The following is a 22,362-nucleotide window of genomic DNA, read 5'->3' on the forward strand; positions in this document are numbered from 1 at the left end:
CACCTCCTAATGCATTCCATTTGTCAACCACTCTGACACTAAAAAAGTTCTTTCTAATATCTCTGTGGCTCATTTGGGCACTCAGTTTCCACCTGTGTCCCCTAGTGCGTGTGCCCCTTGTGTTAAATAGACTGTCTTTATCTACCCTATCAATTCCCTTGAGAATCTTGAATGTGGTGATCATGTCCCCCTAACTCTTCTGTCTTCCAGCGAAGTGAGGTTTAATTCCCGTAGTCTCTCCTCGTAGCTCATACCTCTCAGCTCGGGTACTTGTCTGGTGGCAAACCTTTGAACCTTTTCCACTTTAGTCTTATCCTTGACTACATATGGACTCCATGCTGGGGCTGCATACTGCAGGATTGGCCTGACATATGTGGTATACAAAGTTCTGAATGATTCTTTACACAAGTTTCTGAATGCCGTTCTTATGTTGGCCAGCCTGGCATATGCCGCTGATGTTATCCTCTTGATATGGGCTGCAGGAGACAGGTCTCGCGTGATATCAACCCCCAAGTCTTTTTCTTTCTCTGACTCCTGAAGTATTTCATCTCCCAGATGATACCTTGTATCTGGCCTCCTGCTCCTTACACCTATCTTCATTATATTACTGTGATAACGGGGACAAGATCCTGGGAAAACGAAGGCAAGATCCTGGGATACTGGAGCAAGATCCTGGGATAACGAAGGCAAGATCCTGGAATACGAGAGCAAGATCCTGGGATATAAGGACAAGGTGTCCAACCACTTGGACCACGGGGAATCGAACGCCGACCGTGCAAGAAGCGAAACTGCCGCTCAAGCAATCAATGTTTTGTAACCTTTCTAAAGTTAGGAATATAGTTAAGTACACACGTCACAGAATTCTGGGAATTCTGCCTATCCACGCCTAGTGGAGCAAAATATATACGAGTGGCGTTGTTCAACGTCTAATCAACGCTGAAGACGTTGAATGGCCCACGCTCTTGGGTCTTGTGGCCACTGGAAAGGTACCACCCTGGAAACACAAACCGAAACTGTCTCTATTTTCCGCTTGTTACAACTTGTAATAAAGTTGCTACAACTTGGCTTAACGTGTTAACGACGTATTAGAACGTTGTTACAATTTGCTATATTGGTGGTTATAACTGGTTAGATGGTGTTAAATTTCATTCGAACGTTGTACCAACGTCGTAGTTCCGGTGTGTGTTTGGCGGGCATGCAGAGTTAATTCTGGTTATCCTTATAGCAGAGCAGAGCGAGCAAATGGGTGATGATATCGGAAAAGTTATATATGTTATAGGCAGAAGTTGCTATAATGCTATATATTACATAATATATAGCTGCTATAAGTTGCTATATATATACAACAAACTCTCGTGACAGAGACTGAAAAGGGGGATGCTGTTAGGGAATGAAGAGGGAGAGTGAAGATGAGGAAAGTGAGAGGGTAAGGGTAAGGGGAGAGAGTGAATGTGTGTGTGTGTGTGAAAGAGAGAAAGAGAGAGAGAGCAACACCTATCGATTATGGCCGGGTCCGAGTACTGGGTAGGGACAGCCAAATAAACAACCAAGTCTTAACTATTCGCCCAGTGTTCACCCAGTGGTAATTGAGGACTTGGTTGTAAACAGATTGGCGGGTCGTGTTCCAGGGGGAAAACTTGCAGAGTAATTTTTATGATGAGCTGTGAGAAGGGAATGTTCTAAGACTGCTAACAAGAGAGAGAGAGAGAGAGAAAGGACAGAGAGAGAGAGAGAGAGAGAGAGAGAGAGAGAGAGAGAGAGAGAGAGAGAGAGAGAGAGAGAGAGAGAGAGAGAGAGAGAGAGAGAAAGGACAGAGAGAAAGAGAGAGAGGGAGAGACAGAGAGAGAGAGACCGAATGAGAAAACGAAGAGAAACGCACAAAGACGATAAATTAATTCCGGAAAAGCTGGTAGATCTTCAGATGAAATGTTTGTCAAAAAGTGAATAAATAAGGATAGGGAAAAAAATATCAGAAAAAAATAAATTAAGAAAATACAGAATTAAAAACAAAAAATTGTGCAGAGAAATAGCAGAGGCAGCAGTATATGAAGAGGATGAAGAATGTCAATGTGCGGTTCGCGTGCAATTGATCTGAGTGCTGGGCTTGCAATGTATATTGAGTAGTGTCACCACCACCACCACCGCCACCACAACTAGGGATAAGAAAACCCTGCACGCGAATTCCGACCAATTCCAGGATCGAGAATAATGGGTTGGCTTTGCCCCTCTGGACCATGGCGCCCCCCCTTCCCCCCGAGGCCCCCCATTCCAACCCTCTCCTCCTCCGCCTCTTCTCCTTCCTTCTTATTGCTTGACCTCATTTTATTGCAATATTATTATTAAATATTTAGGAAAGCGCTGTAAAAATTGCTTTATGACAACTGTATAATAGCAGGTTAGGAAGCGCTCAGCCAGTTGCCCAGCATATTGAGATTTTGTTGACAAAGGATGGACTCGTACAAAGATGCGCGGTGAGGCGACTTCCTATGTGCCTATTATGTTGTGGATGATGCTAGTATGCTGTCATATTCTGGCCAAATTCGGAGAGTACGGTGGCACGATAGAGCCAGGCAGCAGGAGGAGGAGAGTGGAGGGCCGGAGCGTGCCATGTGCTCGTGGGAACATACCTGCGCAAGGTGTTATAATCACCACCAAACGGCGGCTGCCTCTATCCTGCTCTCCAGCACCCACCGGTCTGCACCCAGAGCTGCGGGGCGGGATCTGGCGGGCGAGGGCGGGGTCTAGCCTCCTCTTGCCGCTTTGATTAGTCGGTAGGCGGGGCTCAGATGTCTTTCTGAGTTTCGATTGGTGAGCGGGAGGGGCTGGTGGCTGGTGTGCGTGTGCGCAGCCCGCCTCCATTCAGTGTGCGTTGAGCGGTGTTGTGAGTGAGGTTCTGCCGCTCCGCGTTTGTAGTGTCGAGTGTCAGTTGCAAGGTTGACCTTGATCATGCCGACCGTTTCCGGTAGCGGTGAGGAGGTCGAGTCACAAGATGAGGTCAAGGTCTTTAAATACGAAGGAGATGAGGAGGAGAGTGAGAAGCGCTCCTCTGAGAACTTAACAGAAGACAAAAGCAGTCTCATCACTGAAACAGAAGAGGTACGAATGTCCACCCTCGCGAATCTCTGCTCCTTGGGGCCTTCCTTGCCCCCTGTGGCCGTCGGTTCTGTTCCCCCTATGTTATTTAAAGTGTGGTGGTGACCCTGTGGGTAGTGCGGTGGTGGTGTACACAGTGTCAGCCGCCACCAGGAGCCCAGACGGCCGAGTACATGTGTGTATATGTGTGTGTGTGTGTACAGGTGCTCATGTGCAGGTGTCTGGCCGCCACAACATATCCAAGCCTCCAGAGTTTGGAATGTATAAGTATTATGTGTTCGAATTACTATGTGAAGAGCCTAGGATTTACCATAAAAGCGAGTGATTGGAACAGCTCACACCACCCCCCTTCCCCCCCAGAGGATATCACCTACGAAAAGATCATGTGTGTGCACAGGAGTCGGCGGCGGCGGCAGCGGCGGCGGCGACACACATGTTATATAGGACGGTGTTGCAGGTGTCTAGCAGCCGCAAGTACCCACCAAAACTTCAATTGTACTAAGATTATTGACCAGGATCTCTTTAATTACATCTCTTTTTCAGGGCAGCATGGTTCTAAATCCAGGGTTTAGCGTGTAGTTCTGTTCCAAGTTGGTATCCACATGTTGATATTTGTTATATACGTTCAGTCTAATTTTTTCCTTTCGTTCATCTACTAGGCTAACGAGGTGGATTTAATGTCTTGTTGTAATTTAAATGTTCCTGCTCAATGCAAATGGATCTTAGTTAATCTATGAAGTAATGTGGAAAATTTATAATTGGCCTCAAATCGAAGTATAATTTGCCATAAGGGTAGTGATTATTTGAATCGATAGTATATAATTTACGTGACGTCTTGTGCAGTTAGGTGGCAATTCACGGGAGTGAATGTCACGACGTAGTTACGTCTATACTGCAATACCCGCGTTGATACGTTGCAGGGAGACGGGTACCCACTTGCGGGTAGATGGGTGGGTGGATGGGCAGAGTCGACGACGGTGTGTGTGTGGGGGGGTCGAGGCGTCCTCCTGCTCACATTTATCGACTGGCTTTTAAGGTCGATTTTTATCGTGTTTCGTAGTGCTCATTATCACGCGAGCTGGTGGCTTTCACCTGTGGTCGTACTTGCGAGGAGTGTCGTTGCTGCGATGATAGTTGTGGTTATTGGCCGTAAATATTGCGTCAAATTGTCTTAATATTGTGTAGCGTTCTTAAAGTATAAGTCATTGAGAAGGGGCACTGAAATAAATAAATATAAAATTTAATATTAGATTATATATATATATATATATATATATATATATATATATATATATATATATATATATATATATATATATTTATATAATATATATAATAATATAATATAATTGTTTATTTATTTGTGTGTGCTTAAATTAGTTAAAGGAATTTTAATCTGAGTATTTTGTTCTGTAGGGGCGGGATATGGAAAGATAATTATCAGCATAAAGCACTAAGCTAAGGCCGGGGCAGTTAATAATGAATTTTAAGTTAATTTTTTTACATTAATATGGTTAAAAAATATTTACTTTTTTACAATAAATGCGGTTAACATTTGTTTTTGTTAATGTGTTCAGTTATTCATGAGGTCCCATGCCAGCCAAGGTGGTGACTAGGTGATTGTTGGAGACATTTACAAATTTACAAGACGCTTGCAGCAAGGGGACCAACGAGGGAGTTTTAGCCCATGAAAATTATTTTGATGGTACAGTGCAGTTGTAGTTTCAGCGACTGTGAAAGCTGTGTGGAGGGAGGGAGGGAGGGAAGTGGCAACGTGAGTTTAGCAGGATATATATTGTGTTTGATCACCAACCCAACAATTGTGTGTGTGTGTGTGTGTGAGGGGGGAGGGAGGGGGGTAAAGCATTGTGCGCCTGACACGCCTCATTTGTTTCCCTTTGTTGTTAAATATAAATCGGAGATGGGACACTTTGTACATGTAGTTGTAAATATTGCATAGTGATAACAAGCTAAATTGATTTAAAAAATATTTGTCCCAGGTCTAGACTTGTTTCTTTAATTTAGTGTGATATGTGATAACGTAGTCAGCACATATTACACATGTGATGGTGAAGATATGTGTTGACGTCGCCACCACAAGTGTTGTGATTGCGTGATATTTATTACTATGCTATTCTAGGAAAATATACTTTAAACCAAACCTGTGCAAGTTTATTTGTAACTGCAAATTCTGTAGAATGTATTGAGTAGAAATGCGGTGAACAATTTTCTGTATTCTGGCATATTGCCGTTGTAGCAATAGGTTGTGTGTGCAGTTTATGGTGTACCCGCCAAACACACACCGAAACTACGACGTTGGTACAACGTTGGAACAAGTTTTAACACCTAACCAGTTATAACAACCAATATAGCAAGTTGTAACAACGTTCTAATACGTCATAAACACGTTAAGCCAAGATGTAACAACTTTATTACAAGTTGTAACAAGCGGAAAATAGACACAGTTTCGGTTTGTGTTTCCAGGGTTGTCCTTTACTGCCAATGGGTTCTCCGCTAAGCACAATTTTTAAGAAATTTGTTGCTGCACATTTGACACAGGCTAATAATAATACAGTCCAGTATCTGTGAATCCCGTAAGCTTCAAGAACGGCATGGTTGGGAGTTATGTTGTGGCACTAATACTGTATTACCTGTCCCAATGTGACATCTTTACTTCGGAGAGTGCCTTGCGCTGCACTTTATGTATCTAGGCTTTCTCACATAAATCCTTGTTCTTTCTCGAATTGGGTTTTAATGCGTTCGTGGCTTTTAAAGATTTTATGCAGTTGTCCTTGTCCCCGTGTTCACCACACACTGATGTTAAATTAGTTACTTGTGATTTTATAGTCATCTGCTGCTCCTTGGTTCATTCATTCCAAGTAGCACGGGCTCACCATAGCCCGTGCTACTTGGAACTTTTTTGTTCCAGGTAGCGAATTTTAAAGAACAACATTTGAGAAGACCATTGTTATGATAGATTAAATGCTTGTTTGTTTTTACCAGCTGCGCATTTTGCCTCTTAACTTTCATTAATAAACAGTGTCTGGATATACTGTAGTGCCATGATACCCATTATTTACAGTAGTCGTGTCTGAGGCTGTCTTGGATGTGCTCCGGTACCACTGTGTACCAGGTTATGCCAGATGGACATACTGAGTCACCCATTATTGGTAAACAGAGTATGAAGAGTTCTATAAAGAAATATGAAACGATAATGCTTCGGGACACGTGTTTTTTTTTGTTTGCGTTATATAATGTGTAGCAGAGAGGTGCTCAGATGTATAATGTTAGCAACTTTATTTTATAGAGCTTGGATGATGCCAGGCTTGACGGATTAAGGTAGTCGGAAACCGTGAAATAAATCCCCGTCGATGGCTACAGAAATACCAAACGTCATCATTGGATTATGTAGACAAAGTGTACCTTACAGGCGAATAAATGCCACTTGCGGAACAATAATGAAAATCAGGTTTTGTACCATGTGCAAAGTACAAGTAACTTTAATATCGCAGCTCGGGTATGATTCGAGAATGTGGTCATATTTGTCATGGAATGATTATACGCTATTTGCGTTTTTTGCTTTTGTATTTGTAAAAATCGAAATTTAAATTATTTGGCGTAGGAACACTGCAGTCTATAGGAAAAAATATGGGAATACTCAGTGTTTTAAGTTTAACAGTAATATAGGTATAGGGTGGACAAGGGGGTAAAGTATTTTGTTGTGGTTGCTATTGTATAGTTTTACTAAAGGTTGAGGAGGCGGCGTTAATGCACCGATAACCGTAGCCTATCGTCCAGTCCAAGCACTTGCCCCATTTTTCTTGTAGGTGAATGTAGCGAACAAACACCGGTGTCGTAAATATGTCCGGGAGAACTGATTAATCACTTGTTACTGGTGAATAGATTCTGAAATTAGTGTGGTATTGTGATCCCGGCGGACATAACAATGCTGTTTGGTGTACTGTAGAGTGAAGGGTTCACTTGTCTTCTAGAAGATGGTTAATCTTGTTAACTGCTTAACCTTTAAACTTTGAGGCGTGACATCCAGTCAATTTCTTTCTTTACTATGCACCCCATACCCATCCCGTGGGCGTTGGTGTAAAGGGTTACAGAGGCACATAATCATTTTAGGAACTGAACCCTCTAGTTCGTTTAGCTAAGCAAATAACACTCTTTTGACGCTAGTTACACAATTATTAATGTTATATATACATGTACACCTACTCATACATATATATATACATATATGCATACACATACATATTCAATCACCTACACAAATACACACATCAGTAATCTTTTGTATCACAAGTGATTCAACAAGAGACTCGCAACAGTCACTATACAAGGCACTTTACTCTATGGTGAGTCACACAGATACTAGTCTTGCTGCACACACCCACCCAACTGGGCGGCAGCTTTACAGTCATGTGCATGCATTACCTACAGTAAGCAAATTTTGGATACTTCGCTAAGATTTCGGGCAACACATCGTTCTGAATGAAGAACTTAACACATTTCTTGGATACCATTGATTGTGCAGTCTAAACTAATTCTCACATTCCACAATTATTTTTTTGCGACATTACAGTCCTTTAGCCTCCATTGTCTCGATTGTTTAAGTTTGGATCGCAATAAACGCTTACGTGTCGTCCCAGGTTTTTTTTTTTTTTTATGTCGGTGTTCCCCACATGTACTGGTAATTACATTAATTTGTTCGCCCTCAAGGTAGTATCTCTTGCCACAGATACAGTGCATTCCTCCCTCCCCGTATTAGTGGATTGGTGGATTTTATTTTTTGGGGTTGGTGGGGGTAGCGAATTTCCGACATTTTATTATCAGTGCTCTATAATAACCCACCTGTGTTTGTGAAGTAGTGATGGCTTTTGTGACGCTAAGAATTTTTTGTTTTTTTGTCACAATGTAAAATTTAGATGCGATCAAGGAGGATATTTTTGTAAATATATAAATTTGATTTGTACCAAGCATTATCCTTTTTTGATAATTTGATAAAAAAAAACATTAAGTTGGTTTAACATTTAGTAATTAAGAGAATCGATAATATTTTGTGGAATAAAAGTTCAAATACTACTGGAGGTGAAAAATCTTAAAACTAGTGACGCAGCAAGATGAGTTAGGCGGCGGCGGAGTGGCGGCTACACTGGTCTCCGGTTCAGGTGTGGGACGGGGGAAGCTTTAGGCTTGTTGACTTACGCCTGCTGCCTTTGTTCACCTGGCAGTTAAGATTAATTAGGCTTCCTGATTGTGAGTTTCACACTGCGAAACGGCCATGAAAACGTCTGTACACTATTCAAGTTCTCCAATTATTTTTTTTTTTTTACACTATCGGCAGTTTGCTAAAACATTCGCGTTGTCAATATTTTAAAAGTTTGAGGGTCAAATATATTCATGGGGTATAGCCGAGGGTATGAAATATGGAGGGTGTCTGTAAGGCGGTGTTTCTTGTCCATAGTCTATAAGGCTATAACTTCCCCGTCCGGGTAACCAATCAGAAATAGTCCTTGAATTGGCCACTGCTACACGGATCGCTCTGGTGAGAACCTTTTTAAGTTAGCCGATCAGTTGCCACTGGATAAGTAGCATTAGGGATGATCCGCTCCCTCGGGATACCCAATGTCGAATGATCCACTTATGGATTATAGGGATCCACCTCTATTTCGTTTCATTCTCCTGGACAATCGGGAGCCCTGAACCGCCGACCACATAACCAGTAGCTGTTCCAGGCTCCGATTGTCCGCTGAATGAAATGCCATTACCTACGATATGGTAGTTAGTAATTTATCTTTTTCATTTTAGAACAGGCCGTTTAAAGGGGACAAAAATTGAGTTCCCCTCTCAACTCGCGATATGTTTTTACTGATATTAGACGGTTTTCGTGAAGTTCAACGGTAGCAGGTTCTTCATTTTTATTCGACGGTTTATGGCTTGTTAATAAATAATTTTTTTCGTCTGCTTGTTTAGACAACTAGTTGTCAACAGTTTCGGCATCAGTAATGTTGCCTTTTCACGGTCTTCAGCTATCCGACGGCTTGCTCATATTTTGACGATCATGTCAGATTTGCATACATCGGCAGAGCTGCCCGCCCAATATCATCGGTACCAGACGTACATACGTACGTGTGTGTGTGTTTGTGTTTTCCGGGTGTCAGGTGTCGGGGGAATTAGCAGCGAGTTCCAGACATTGAGCGGCAGGCGACTGGCCGACAATTAGCGGCGCGATACCCGAACTCTGGGTGGTGTAGGAGGGTTGCGGGGAAGCGTGTTAAAATGTACCTCGTCGACAGGTGGCGGCGGGGAGCTGGCTGTTCCGGCCAGCTAGGCCACGCCAGCGGTCGCTGCCGCTCTTCCAACACCTCTACCCCACACATTGGTTTTTTCTGTAGCCGATTTTTTTGGGGGGATGGGAGAGGGCCTCTTTGTTCGAGTGTTATATAGTGAAGCACGCGCTAGAACATCCTTAATCTTATAATAACCATTCCCTTCTTTTTTGCCATCACTTTTGCGCGAACTTAAATTAATCCTAAATGCAATAAGGACGTTAGATCCCGTATTATACTTGTTTCGTTAGTAGTAGCCACGTTCCTCCATTGACAGAAGCTTTGGGATGGAGGAGGCAGGGGGTAGGGGTTAAAATGAAGAAGTTTACGAGCAGATAATGTTTGCAACAAGCTCCACAGTGCAGGTCTAGGTTGGCAATGAATTACAATTAGCGTTTGTATCTGTTGATGCATTGCCGCCCACTGTGATTACGGGTCATGTAGTTGGTGAAGGTAAAATAAGATAAACAAATCCATAAGGGCCGTGACGAGGGTTCGAACCTACGTCCGGAGGATCCCAGACGCGCTGATAAACATGCTGAGTTAAACATGTTAAATTGATTTTTAACCAATCGTTGATGGCAGCTGTTGTTTTGTATGCATTTTTGCGGTTACTTTTTTTTCTTTAATTTGTACTGTAATATTTAAATGTTAGGCGTATTAATATTTTAAATATATGATTTTAATTATTATTATATATTTTTGCACTATAATTATACAAATTATTACTCTTTGTAACTTTGATCAAAGTTGATGTTAGCTCAATAATATCGTTATTATTTATTAACATTAGTTATTACTGATAGTGGTATTATATATTAATATAACCGGGGTATTATATATTAATATAACCGGGGGAGCCGGTTAGCCGAGCGGACAGCACGCTGGACTTGTGATCCTGTGGTCCTGGGTTCGATCCCAGGCGCCGGCGAGAAACAATGGGCAGAGTTTCTTTCACCCTATGCCCCTGTTACCTAGCAGTAAAATAGGTACCTGGGTGTTAGTCAGCTGTCACGGGCTGCTTCCTGGGGGTGGAGGCCTGGTCGAGGACCGGGCCGCGGGACACTAAAAAAGCCCCGAAATCATCTCAAGATGACTGTATTCCATGTTTGGTTTAAATGCCAATTATTTATTGCAGGTATGTATTATTAATAATAATATTAATACATACTATTATTATCGTACTATTATTATTAATCGACTATATTAGCGTTCAATTATTTCACCGCTTTTGTATTGCAGCATTATTAGTTATTACCAAATTTTATTAATTTATTTATTAGTTATTAACATTTCCTAAACATCGCAGTTTTGTTATTTGTTAATATGACTTTTGTTGTTGTACGGTATATATATATATTTTTTATTTTTATTTATAGCGGCTTAATACTTGAAAGTTTTGATATTTTATTTGCAGTTCAGCGATATATATATCCTGTTTCTCGGTATATATACACACTGAGCGCTTACTATACTAAAAAAAACATACACCACCAGTCTGCGGGGTCACCATAGCCCGTGCTACTTGGAACTTTTTGTTCCGAGTAGCGAATCTTAAACAACAACAACAAATATACTAAAGTATACTTGCTGGTTGGTCAATAAGCTGTTGTGATACCCATAATAACTGACCAGAGGCTGATAAACTTGATAGGCCCTAAGCTCAACACCAAGCCTATAGCAGTAATTAATGTTTCGAACCTGTTTTTTTTAGCAATTTTCACTAAATTGTTAAAAACGTAAATTGATTAAAAATAAAGGTTTCCTGCGCAAGTACTGTGTGTGTTAGAGTAGACAGTTGTGGATACTTAAGCGAGAGGTGGGTAGCCAGGTTTCTTGATTATTGGACGTAGTTAACTGGATAAATTGAAACTTTAGCTCAGCCTGGTGTGGATTCTCAAGTAACTGATCAACTGGGTGTGGGTGCGCAAGCTTTAGCTTAACGTTGTTTGGGTATTCAAGCTTTGGCGAATCAGGTATGGCTGATGAAACTTTTGCTTAACCATGTGTATGCATTTAAGCTTCTGTTAACCAGGTGTGAATACTAAAGCTTCTTATTGAACGGATTTCGATAATATAGAAGCTGGGTTTGTTAAAATTAGGGTCCCCATTCGTATTACGTATTGCCAGTTTTTGGACTGATTAATCAGTGGCAGAATGGAATAGTCAGTGGGGGATTTTCGTTAGAAATATGTATAGTTCAATGTTAACTATATTTGTCTTTAATATTGTAAACAAACAGGCCAATATGATAACTAGATTTTTCGTTAAAGACAATAGGTTGGCTAGTTAATTGTTAAGCATAGATAGGCTATCAGAGTGTTTTAACCAATCGTTCTTAAACGGTATGTGTGTGTATATATATATATATATATATATATATATATATATATATATATATATATATATATATATATATATATATATATATATATATATATATATATATATACGTATTGCCAGAATCAATATCGAAATCAGATGTGTAACTGTATAACCTTGCATAATAAAGTGTACACCATAATAAAAAAAAGGGGGGGGGGTGGTAGGAGAAGCGAACACTCTTTCGTATTCAGAGTTAAATGGCAAGTTTTTCCCTGAATGTTCTGTGTTCCCTTCTCTGAGGCTGTGGGTCCCTATAATTGCACCAGTGGTGGTACCCCCCTATATATATATATATATATATAAATGGAATGTGTTTTGTAAAGATATGTATATGTTAACGATTTTCGTTAAATTGGCTATGGACGTATGATAACTTTTCGCTAAACATGTTTGGTGCTTATCAAGATTTTATTTACTGACGCGTGTTACCAAAAATATTAATTATGTGTATGAAAACTAATTTAATTAAGACTTGTTTGAAAACGATTCTAGTGCGTTATGTATTTATAGACAATATCTCATTAGAAAAGTGGGGGGTTTTTATTTTTGTTAATTAGGCTATGCGTAGGAACGTGAAGACTAAGTTCGATTACTATATTGTTATTGGCAAACGGCTTTCTTCCTAATCGGCTTTTCCATTAAATGCGCGTAACGTGTTTTCTTATTTAGAAAGTGCACATAAACAAATTAGGCCTCATTAATTGCTTGCGTCCGTGCTAACACTTTCCTCGTTAGGGCTAATTTAGTGTGCCTGAACAGGATTTGTTTTTAATTAGGTGTAGGCCTTCACTAGGTAGGTAGGCTGTGAATGTTTAAACAAGAACCAAGTGAAGAGTAGCTGTGTAATTAAGATTAACTGCAGACGACGAGTCACAATAACGTGGTTAAAGATATTATGTCTAAACCACACATCAGAAACTGACGAAACGACTACGTTTCAGTCCGTCTTGGAGAATTAACTTGCTCCGAGAACAACGTGAAACATTTGGCACAATCATTTTTGTCTTATTCTGTCTAGACTGTGGAGGAATAGATAATTTTATAGCGGATTAGCCGAGTTCAATAGGAAAGGCAACTTCATATTATTTGGGGGAAGGAAGGCCTCGAGCTAGGTAGGCTAAGCTACTGGAACGCCTGGTTGCAATTCTTTTGACCATGTCGTGGCACGTTTGGGATCCTCTCGGACGTAGGTTCGAACCCTCATCACGGCCCTTGTGGATTTGTTCTACAGGAGCTGCTTAGGATCAGCTATTACCTTGAAGTTACCTTGAAGTGTTTCCCGGGCTTAGCGTCCCCGTGGCTGGGTCGTCGACCAGGCCTCCTCGTTGCTGGATTGGTCAACCAGGCTGTTTGACGCGGCTGCTCGCAGCCTGACGTATGAGTCACAGCCTGGTTGATCAGGTATCCTTTGGAGGTGCTTATCCAGTTCTCCCTTGAAAACTGTGAGGGGTCGGCCAGTTATGCCCCTTATGTGTAGTGGAAGCGTGTTGAACAGTCTCGGGCCTCTGATGTTGATAGTTCTCTCTCAGAGTACCTGTTGCACCTCTGCTCTTCAACGGGGGTATTCTGCACATCCTGCCATGCCTCTTGGTCTCATATGATTCACCGCTGTTTTCCCCGGAATGCGATCTACCAAACGCTTTACATCTAGATCGCCAACTGTATTATTGCTGGGTACACTGGCCAACACGGAGTGGGGAAACATTGCCTGGTCGTTATTTAACATGACAGAAACCTTTACTGATTCACCTGTTGTGTGTTATTTGGCCTTCATATTTTCTCATTGATATATAACGTCATTGTGATTTCATTGTGCGTTTGTACTCTGAAGTTTACAAGCTTGAAGTGTACTTTTTCTTCAATTACTGAATGTTGTTGTTATTATTATTATTATTATTATTATTTTTATAATAATAATAATAATAATATCACTGGGTATTGTTATGGCTTTCATTAAATAATTGTTTATATTTTACTCTTATGTTGTTGTATAAATTGTGCGTGACAGCATGGATGTATGTTGATAGCGTTTATCATTTACCTCCGGTGCTCACCTCTCGTCTCTTACGTTTATTCTGCTTCTCGTTTTCCGTTGCTAGTTCCACACTTTTGTTGGTGTGTAGGTTCTTGTGCTGCCCTTCCAGGTCTAGGCTAGAGTAGCTACATGGGTCCTGTAGTATGGTGGTCTTCGTCCTCGACGCATAATCAAAGGTCCTCGGTGGGACGTTTCCTGATGCCCCGGCTTACTTAGTTCTAAATAGGTACACGGGAGTTAGGCCACTGTTGTGGATTGCATCCTAGGATAGGTCAGTAGTTGACCGTGAGAGACCTCAATACGCCTTAATTCAGGCTTCCTGTCCCCGACAACAGGAATTATAAGTCATTTTTCGAGCTCTTGGGATGCTGTTGGACCTCCTCAAATGCTTTGTTTGTCAGTGGTGCTTTATTTTACTGTGTTTGTCACTCACGTAGCCTACTCTTGCACACTATTGGACAGATATTAACATAGGGTTATCCCACTCTTTTTCAGTCAAAAAGAAAAATGGTAGGATAAAAAGAACCGACAGTCCAGCATTAATTATTTTTATAGAGATCACCGAGTGCAGTAGCCATTTTTTTATGTTTTTTTGCAGCTCGTCTGTACTAATGTATATTTGCATATTTGTTGATAATGTTTTGAAGTTGATAATTTTGACTGAGCTGCAGGTTTTGCTTGTTGCATGCAAAAGACGTCTTTGGTGTGCACGTGGAGATGTATTTTTGTTTGCAGGTCTTTCATGTATGAGTGTGTTTGTCAATCATTTGTGTGTACCTGGTATCATTTCTTCGTGTCGCATGGACATCTTCGGCTTATTAGTAAATAATCTCGCCTATTAATACGGATGATTTTCATGTATAAATGGGGGTACCTTTCGTGTATGAATTCGTTACATTATGTGTATGGGTGAGGCACCATTCGTGTATGAGTGGGGCACATTTCGTGTACGTATTAATTTTTGTGGCTTGACTTTGTCATTTCTTTGAGAAAGTTTACATTTTTAAGGTATAAAGCAGCAGTGTTTTAAGTAAAATTTAATGCACCGTAATATTGACGGTTTCTGAGCTTTGGCCTCGATAGGCTAGACGGGTTGCTTGGGTTACAAAAGTTTCTGATGAGGCAAAATTACATTTGTTTTGGAGGCCAAAAAGTAGAGGACGGGTTGAAATATAACTGTTTTAATAATATTTGAAAAGCAAATACATCGCTTTTAGTTTTTATGCCCCCGTATAGGCCTATTTTGATTCAGTGCTAGTGGTTTTCTTGGCGGTCCTTTGTTGTTGCTGGTAAGGTTTAAATATTATGTTGTGGCCCGTGGCCACGTGTTCCTTTGTTTACATATGTCGTCAGCTGTTTCCTCCACATGTACGGGTCCACCACCTACCCTCCTCTCTCTCTTCCGCAAGTTCGGGTTTCCTCTCCCTCACTGTTCCCTCCCTCGCTAACCTCCCCGCCCTCCCTTATATATATATATATATATATATATATATATATATATATATATATATATATATTTTTTTTTTTTTTTTAACTAAGTCTGAGGTTAACAAGGGTTGTCGAATGACGTACTTAGTAAAGCTGCAAGCAAGAGCTGTTATCCTACCTTAGCTCATCTGAAGCCTGCTCCTAGAAACTCTAGTATTTCATGAGAATGTACTTTGACACTATCATTAGTGTCATATAAAGAACCTGGTGAAACTGCAAGCAAGAGCTGTAATCCTACCTCAGCTAAATTGGACTCTACTCCAGGAGGCCCATTTATTTCATGAGCCTGTTATATAAATCGGTAGGAATAGCCTTTATTCATTAACAACATTAGGTAACAATCATATAAGGAGCAGGATGAGCCTGTAGCCAACTGAATGCCAGAGCCTTCATGTGATCAGTTGACCTGATCTTCCGTGTATCAACCTGTTGAACGAACATGTTCCAGATGCGCGTCAGCCTAGGAATGAATGATCGCTGATGGAGTGATGTTTTTGAGAAAAGCACTTCCAGCATGAAACTATTGAAGGTTAAGATAAGGGTGCAACGGGTGACAACTACCGGTAGGCCACAGAGTTGCGCCAGGTGCGGAACTTTGAGGATGTTGGCCTTGTACATAACTGTAGGACCACCAACGTCGCGACGGTGTTTCATGGCTGTCTCTCTCTCTCTCTCTTCTCTTTTCTCTCTCTTCTCTCTTTTTCTCTCTCTTTTCTCTCATTTCTCTCTTCCACTCTCTACTCTCATTTTATACCCTTCACCACCTTCCGTTCCAGATGTACGGGGCTGTCATCTCCCTCGCCCACCCACAAACTGCATCAGGTAGACAAGATTCTCAACCCCCCCCCCAATCCCCCCGTTTCCTTCGTTATATACAGTCGTACCTCCACCTTCAGTCTTACACTTTACAGACATTTTGGTGTTGGTAAGCTGGTTTAATCTGGCAATTAAACAGGCCTGCGTCAACGTCAGCTTACCTTGGTAAAGAATGTCGTATAAACCTGTTTGCTAACTAACCATAACTGACGAAGATGACATTGGGGGGACTTTCTAGATGGTGGATAGGCTTCTGGTTTAGAGGACAGGAGTGTTTATAGCTGGTAAATAGGTATAGTTTAGATGTGAGACTTTCTATATGGTCTGGTGTTGGGGATAGCTAGTTGGGTGTCGTGAATGCAAGGTTGGATAGGTTTCTGGTGTAGGTAGATTAGGGAGTGTCGTCTGGTAGCCAGTTTGTGTGTTGTTGATAGATCTAGTCGTCTGTTTTGTTTCTGTATTTGTAAAGTACTTAGGGTATTGTCCTATATACGTCTGGTGTGTATGGATTGGATGTAGGCTCGGGGGTTGGTGTTTGTTGTAGGTGGATTGGGGATAGGCATTTCTAGGGCCCAGCTAAGGTTTGGGAGGCGTGGCATATGTATGGAACGGAGGAGTTGTAAGTATTTGGCTCACATAACAGATTTTTGTATTATTTTGTAATAACAGTACGCAGACCTTTCTGTCAAATTGTAGCAAATATTTTCGATAATCCTTATTCATTCATCCACGAGCTGCAATAAATTTAATTTTATGATCCTGGCTTGTGTCTGTTGGTACGTCTATCTGTTAAGATACAAGTCTACGTTTGATAACTTTAATATATTGACCAAACCACACACTAGAAAGTGAAGGGACGACGACGTTTCGGTCCGTCCTGGACCATTCTCAAGTCGATTGTCGGTAACTTTAATATCTCGTAGGGTGCGATTTTTAAGTTTACTCGCTGCTCGCCTGCAAGGAGCAATGGCCTAGTTGCTCAGGTGAACGGTCACCAGGGTAGCCTGACCGCAGGCTGGCATGCGAGAGCATAAAAGCTTGCAAAACCGGTCATAAGTCGTGTTTTGAAGATGTCTGAAAACACACACATTTAGCAGGTATTTATTTAAATGTTGCGTAGGCGAAATTGATCAGCAACTTAGCTTCCATTATCTACATGTTAGATTGTGTTGGGATCGAACTGTTGACAACCCAACACATTTTATTTAGGTTTATTCTGAATGTTTATCCTATGCTTCGTTGTACTACAACGAATCTGAACAGGTGTCAGCCTCAGCCGGACCTATTGTCAGGTGCGACACACTTTGTGCTGAGGTCTGACAAAGGACAAGAAAATAAGATGGTATAAAACTTCATCATGGATATATTCGGATATATCTCTAATCACCTTATATACAATATATTACATGTATATATATATATATATATATATATATATACATATATATATATATATATATATATACTGTATGTCGTACCTAGTAGCCAGAATGTACTTCTCGGCCTACTATGCAAGGCCCGATTTGCCTAATAAGCCAAGTTTTCATGAATTAATTGTTTTTCGACTACCTAACCTACCTAACGTAACCTAACCTAACTTTTTCGGCTACCTAACCTAACCTAACCTATAAAGATAGGTTAGGTAGGGTTGGTTAGGTTCGGTCATATATCTACGTAAATTTTAACTCCAATAAAAAAAATTTACCTCATACATAATGAAATGGGTAGCTTTATCATTTCATAAGAAAAAAAATAGTGAAAATATAATAATTCAGGAAAACTTGGCTTATTAGGCAAATCAGGCCTTGCATAGTAGGCCGAGAAGTACATTCTGGCTACTAGGTACGATATATATATATATATATATATATATATATATATATATATATATATATATATATATATATATATATGAGAGAGAGACTGAGACCATGAAATGGTCGTCTCTTATCCGATTGTTCTTTCCACTTATAAATTCACTTGTCCGTAATTTTGGACCACTATTCGGAAAATCAGCGCGTTACCTCCACGCCGACCTCTAAATCTCAAAGCTGTTATCTTCCATAACTTTCAAGAACGTCGACCATGCCTCGAGGTCCTCTTCCTTCGTGAGGGTGGAGCACACTAACAGTTGGGTCCGTTGGTCACACATCCAAACGCGACGACAGCCTGTTGACTCAATGGAGGGGAGTAGATGTCTGTCTCTACATGCTCCGGCCAGCATACGTTACCTCGCCCGGTGGTTCTGATTGGCTAACAGAAATTCCCGCCACCGGACGAGCCACACCGTGCTGACCGTTAACGACCTCCATGGTTGTTAACCTCGTTCTTCCTGTAATAATGAACGTATGACTTAAATAATCGTGCCTTTGTGCGATGAAATAACACGATACTGAATACAATACACATATCGTAACAATTGTTATACTTGTTAAGAATAGAAGTAGTCCTAGATTCAAGTGCATGTACGAATTTGTTACAGTTTGGGGTTGGACGTCCGTTCGTCCATCCGTCTTAACTCGTAATGCCGATCGACGTTTCGCGTTTTTCCCCTTTTGAGGCTCTGTAAAGAAAATTACAATTTAATTCAGTAATGTGCTGTTTTTTTAAGCCAATATCTTTTATGCAGTATAATGTGTTACCGCTTGCGGGTTTGTATTATTTTCTGAATTAAAACTATTAATTCTGTATATAAAATAGCTGGAAATGTGTATTGTATTCAGCAAAGATATGATAGCCTAGCTTTTTTTAGTATCAAGGTTCAAGTGGAAGCTGCTAAACCTGGCTTATCACAGTGTTGGAGACTGAGCACGTCACCGGTGTATAGAGGGTAAGACTGTAAATATTAATGGATAGACCGATTTTTACGAATTGGCAAGGCTTGTTGTCAGTGTTTATCTCTGTTCTCCACACACGCACGCGCGTGTGTGTGTACTCACCTAATTGTGCTTGCGGGGGTTGAGCTTTGTCTTTTTGGTCCCGCCTCAACTGTCAATCAATTGGTGTACAGATTCCTGAGCCTACTGGGCTCTATCATATCTACATTTGAAACTGTGTATGGAGTCAGCCTCCACCACATTACCCGTGTGTGTGTGTGTGTGTGTGTGTGTGAAGAGGAAGGGGGATACATTGTTGTCGTGGCTATTAATTGCTAATTGTTGGTAATTGGGCCATTATAGAATTTAATGCGCGTTTTGCGATCGATAGCGTGTTGATTACCGTTTGGAGAAATTCCAGATTTTATGTTCAACTAATGGCCCTTGGGTACGGACTATTGCGCCTCACGGATTGAATTGTTCGCCAGTTTGCGGTTGTATCGGTGGGCTAATTGCGGTTGTTTGCTGGGCGTAAATGGTCGTTCAGTGATACATTACTATTACTAGGTGGCTCCTGAACATTCGTGTGCCAGAGATCCCCCACAAATTTCATTTAATCTCCATTATACATATCAATGAATGCTGCAATGACGTAGCGATGGAACTTACCTATTTTTTTGTAAATAGGTAAGCCGACATCTTTGTCCTACCGTTTTATGGTACTGTTAGGACAGTTTCAGCTGAAGGTGTTATTGTGAGCCACGTGTTTGTTGGAAAAAAATTAAGAATAACAAAGTTTGAAAATTCTGAGATTAAAATATTAGGCTACCGGCTGTAGCAAGCAGCCTGATGCTTTTATGTCTATGATTACAGTTATTTGTAATATTATTATAACTTGTATTATCCACACTTGCATTTACAACCGTATTATATGCTGGACGTTTTTAATCAGTATTTATTTAATGACACGATTAAATATTGGCTGGATTTGTTTTTACGAATATACAAAAACGTGGCGCCAAACTAGATTTGCTCCCCGAGGACAGGTTGCTGGCCCAGGACAGGTTTGATGAGTTGGTTTTTAGTCGTTTACATGTGTGGTGAGACGAGACCAGAGTGTATTGAACTGTTAACTTGTCTGTGATGGTCCTCCCCACAGAGGACCATCACAGCTCAACCGTGATGATCCACCATACAGAGATTCCACTGCTGAGTTATCTGTGATGATCCACCACACAGAGATTCCACTGCTGAGTTGTCTGTGATGATCCACCATACAGAGATTACACTGCCGAGTTGTCTGTGATGATCCACCACATATATTACACTGCTGATTTGATTTCAGTTTTGTAGGAATTTTGACCATAGGAGTATAATGCACTTCAAATTGTATTATGCTTCAATGCAACGTGGATCAGCGCTATTAGCTTCTGTGTTATAATATAAATGATGAACATGAATGGTTATATAATGAATAGGTTGCAAATGGTTCCCCCCCATTGAGCCCGTACCTGTCACTCAAAATGCCAGTCGCTTGTAACGAGGTATCTGATAGAAATTTTGTTTTCTACTTATTTTATTAAATGAATTTATTGGTCGGGTTTGTGTCTAATATATACGTTTGTTTAACTGCTCAAGAATGGAGATTCTGAACTAGTGAAATTTTCGCAGAAAGTGGACATTGTAGGCCATTACTCTGAGCCTATTCTGAGAGTTGGTTTTTACCCTGTTTAAGTAATGACAATAATAATGTATAGGATCAATGGTTATTCCAACAGTAATACTAAATTGCATAGCTGATAAATTGTATATACAAAAATAATCTGTGAAAACGCAAATTTTCAAGAGGGGAAAAAATATTTATAATAAATGAAGTTGATTATATTTTTAATATTAAGACGGAAGACTCATATCTTAGTTGGAGGGGGAGGAGGGTGGCCCCTGGGCCTAGGTTGAGGGGGTAAGACCATGATGCTAGTTGGAGAGGGGAAGACCATAAGCCTAGTTAGAGGGGGGGGGGCGGAGAAAGACCATGAGCTTAATTAGAGCAAGATAGGCTTGTACGTCCGCCATATTAACATTACCAATGATATGATGATATACAAATACTTTATTAATCAATTCTTTAATTAATTGGTGCGGCGATAATTGTACATTAGAGCATCCCTTAGCTTCGTTTATCATAAATAGGCCTACGACCCAAACACTGACGGCACTACATGTATATTTTGATGCCGTAATCCATGTAATTTTATATTGTTCTCTTTTATTTTGTTAATTCACAAATACACGAAAGCGGACCCGATGAGATGACCTCGCCTCCTGGCTATATAATTCTGGTGCTATTCGTTTGTCTCTAGGAGTACCGGTAAAGTTAAACCTTCCCCCTGACAGCTGGGTGGACAGCGCCTCGGATTCGTTGTCCTGAGGTTCCGGGTTCGATCCCCGGTGGAGGCGGAGACAAATGGGCAAAATGTTTATTTCACCTTGATGCCCCTGTTAGCTTGCAGTAAAATAGGTACCTGGGAGTTAGACAGCTGGGGGTAGTGTAACAAAAAGGAGGCCTAGTCGAGGACCGGGCCGCGGGGACGCTAAGCTCCGAAGTCATCTCAAGATAACCTCCCCAGTGATATATGTACTTTATATGCTACATATCGAAGGGAAACATTAGTGTCTAGCGTATACCATTGTGGAAGAGCTATTGCCACATCTTTTTTACACTGTTGCCCAAATTGCGACGATAAATGGAGAGTGAGGGAGAAGTGGAGAGAGATAGATAACTACTAAACAGGAAGGACTGAGTAAGTCTAGGTTTTATTGTAGGGGGTGTGGGGGGGGATTTAATTTTGTTTGGCCTACAGATTAAGCCTAATAAGGCTAAACGCTTTCAATGTCAAGACTTTTGACTTGGGTTAGTGTTCCTATCTATACAAAATTAGGCGTAGAAATGCAGCCCTACATTGCCCATTTTCGTAAAGAATTTCACAACTTCCGTTTAAGACTGGCGTATGTTAAATTTGTGTATGCTTGGTGTAGTGGTTTATTATGGTTTCTTAACTGTATAGTTTTCCTGTATTCCTGTTTCTTGGTTTAAGTCGGCTACTGTGATTAGTTTCAGAGCTTAGCCTCATTGTTTCAAGTGTTTTTTATACAATAGTTGAATTTGCGCTATCAAGTTTAAGTAAGTTTATTGAGACAAGAAAAAAATTACATCTCAAAGGGATAGAGTAGCTTAGGCTACTTCTACCCCCAAAATTTGCGCTATCACTATCAACCTCTCCACTATCAATCAACTGGTGTGTATAGGCTCTGTGCCCATTGGCTTGTTATCGTATCTACTTTTTGTCATCCTGTAATCCCTTCTCCCCTCCGCTGCCATCTGTCTCTGGCC

General features: G+C 40.8%; 1 protein-coding gene across 1 annotated transcript in view; it reads left to right on the forward strand.

The window, feature by feature from the left end:
* The first annotated feature begins 2,810 nt into the window (after window positions 1-2,810).
* LOC123774950 (uncharacterized) overlaps window positions 2,811-22,362 on the forward strand; it is a 62,357-nt gene continuing 42,805 nt past the window's right edge. Inside the window, exon 1 of the mRNA XM_069319058.1 lies at window positions 2,811-3,096. Within this exon, the coding sequence (XP_069175159.1) occupies window positions 2,947-3,096 (150 nt within the window). The 5' untranslated portion in view covers window positions 2,811-2,946. The remainder of the gene's footprint in view (window positions 3,097-22,362) is intronic.

This window comes from Procambarus clarkii, chromosome 92 (assembly GCF_040958095.1).
Source record: "Procambarus clarkii isolate CNS0578487 chromosome 92, FALCON_Pclarkii_2.0, whole genome shotgun sequence".
In the NCBI taxonomy this organism is placed as follows: Eukaryota; Metazoa; Arthropoda; class Malacostraca; order Decapoda; family Cambaridae; genus Procambarus; species Procambarus clarkii.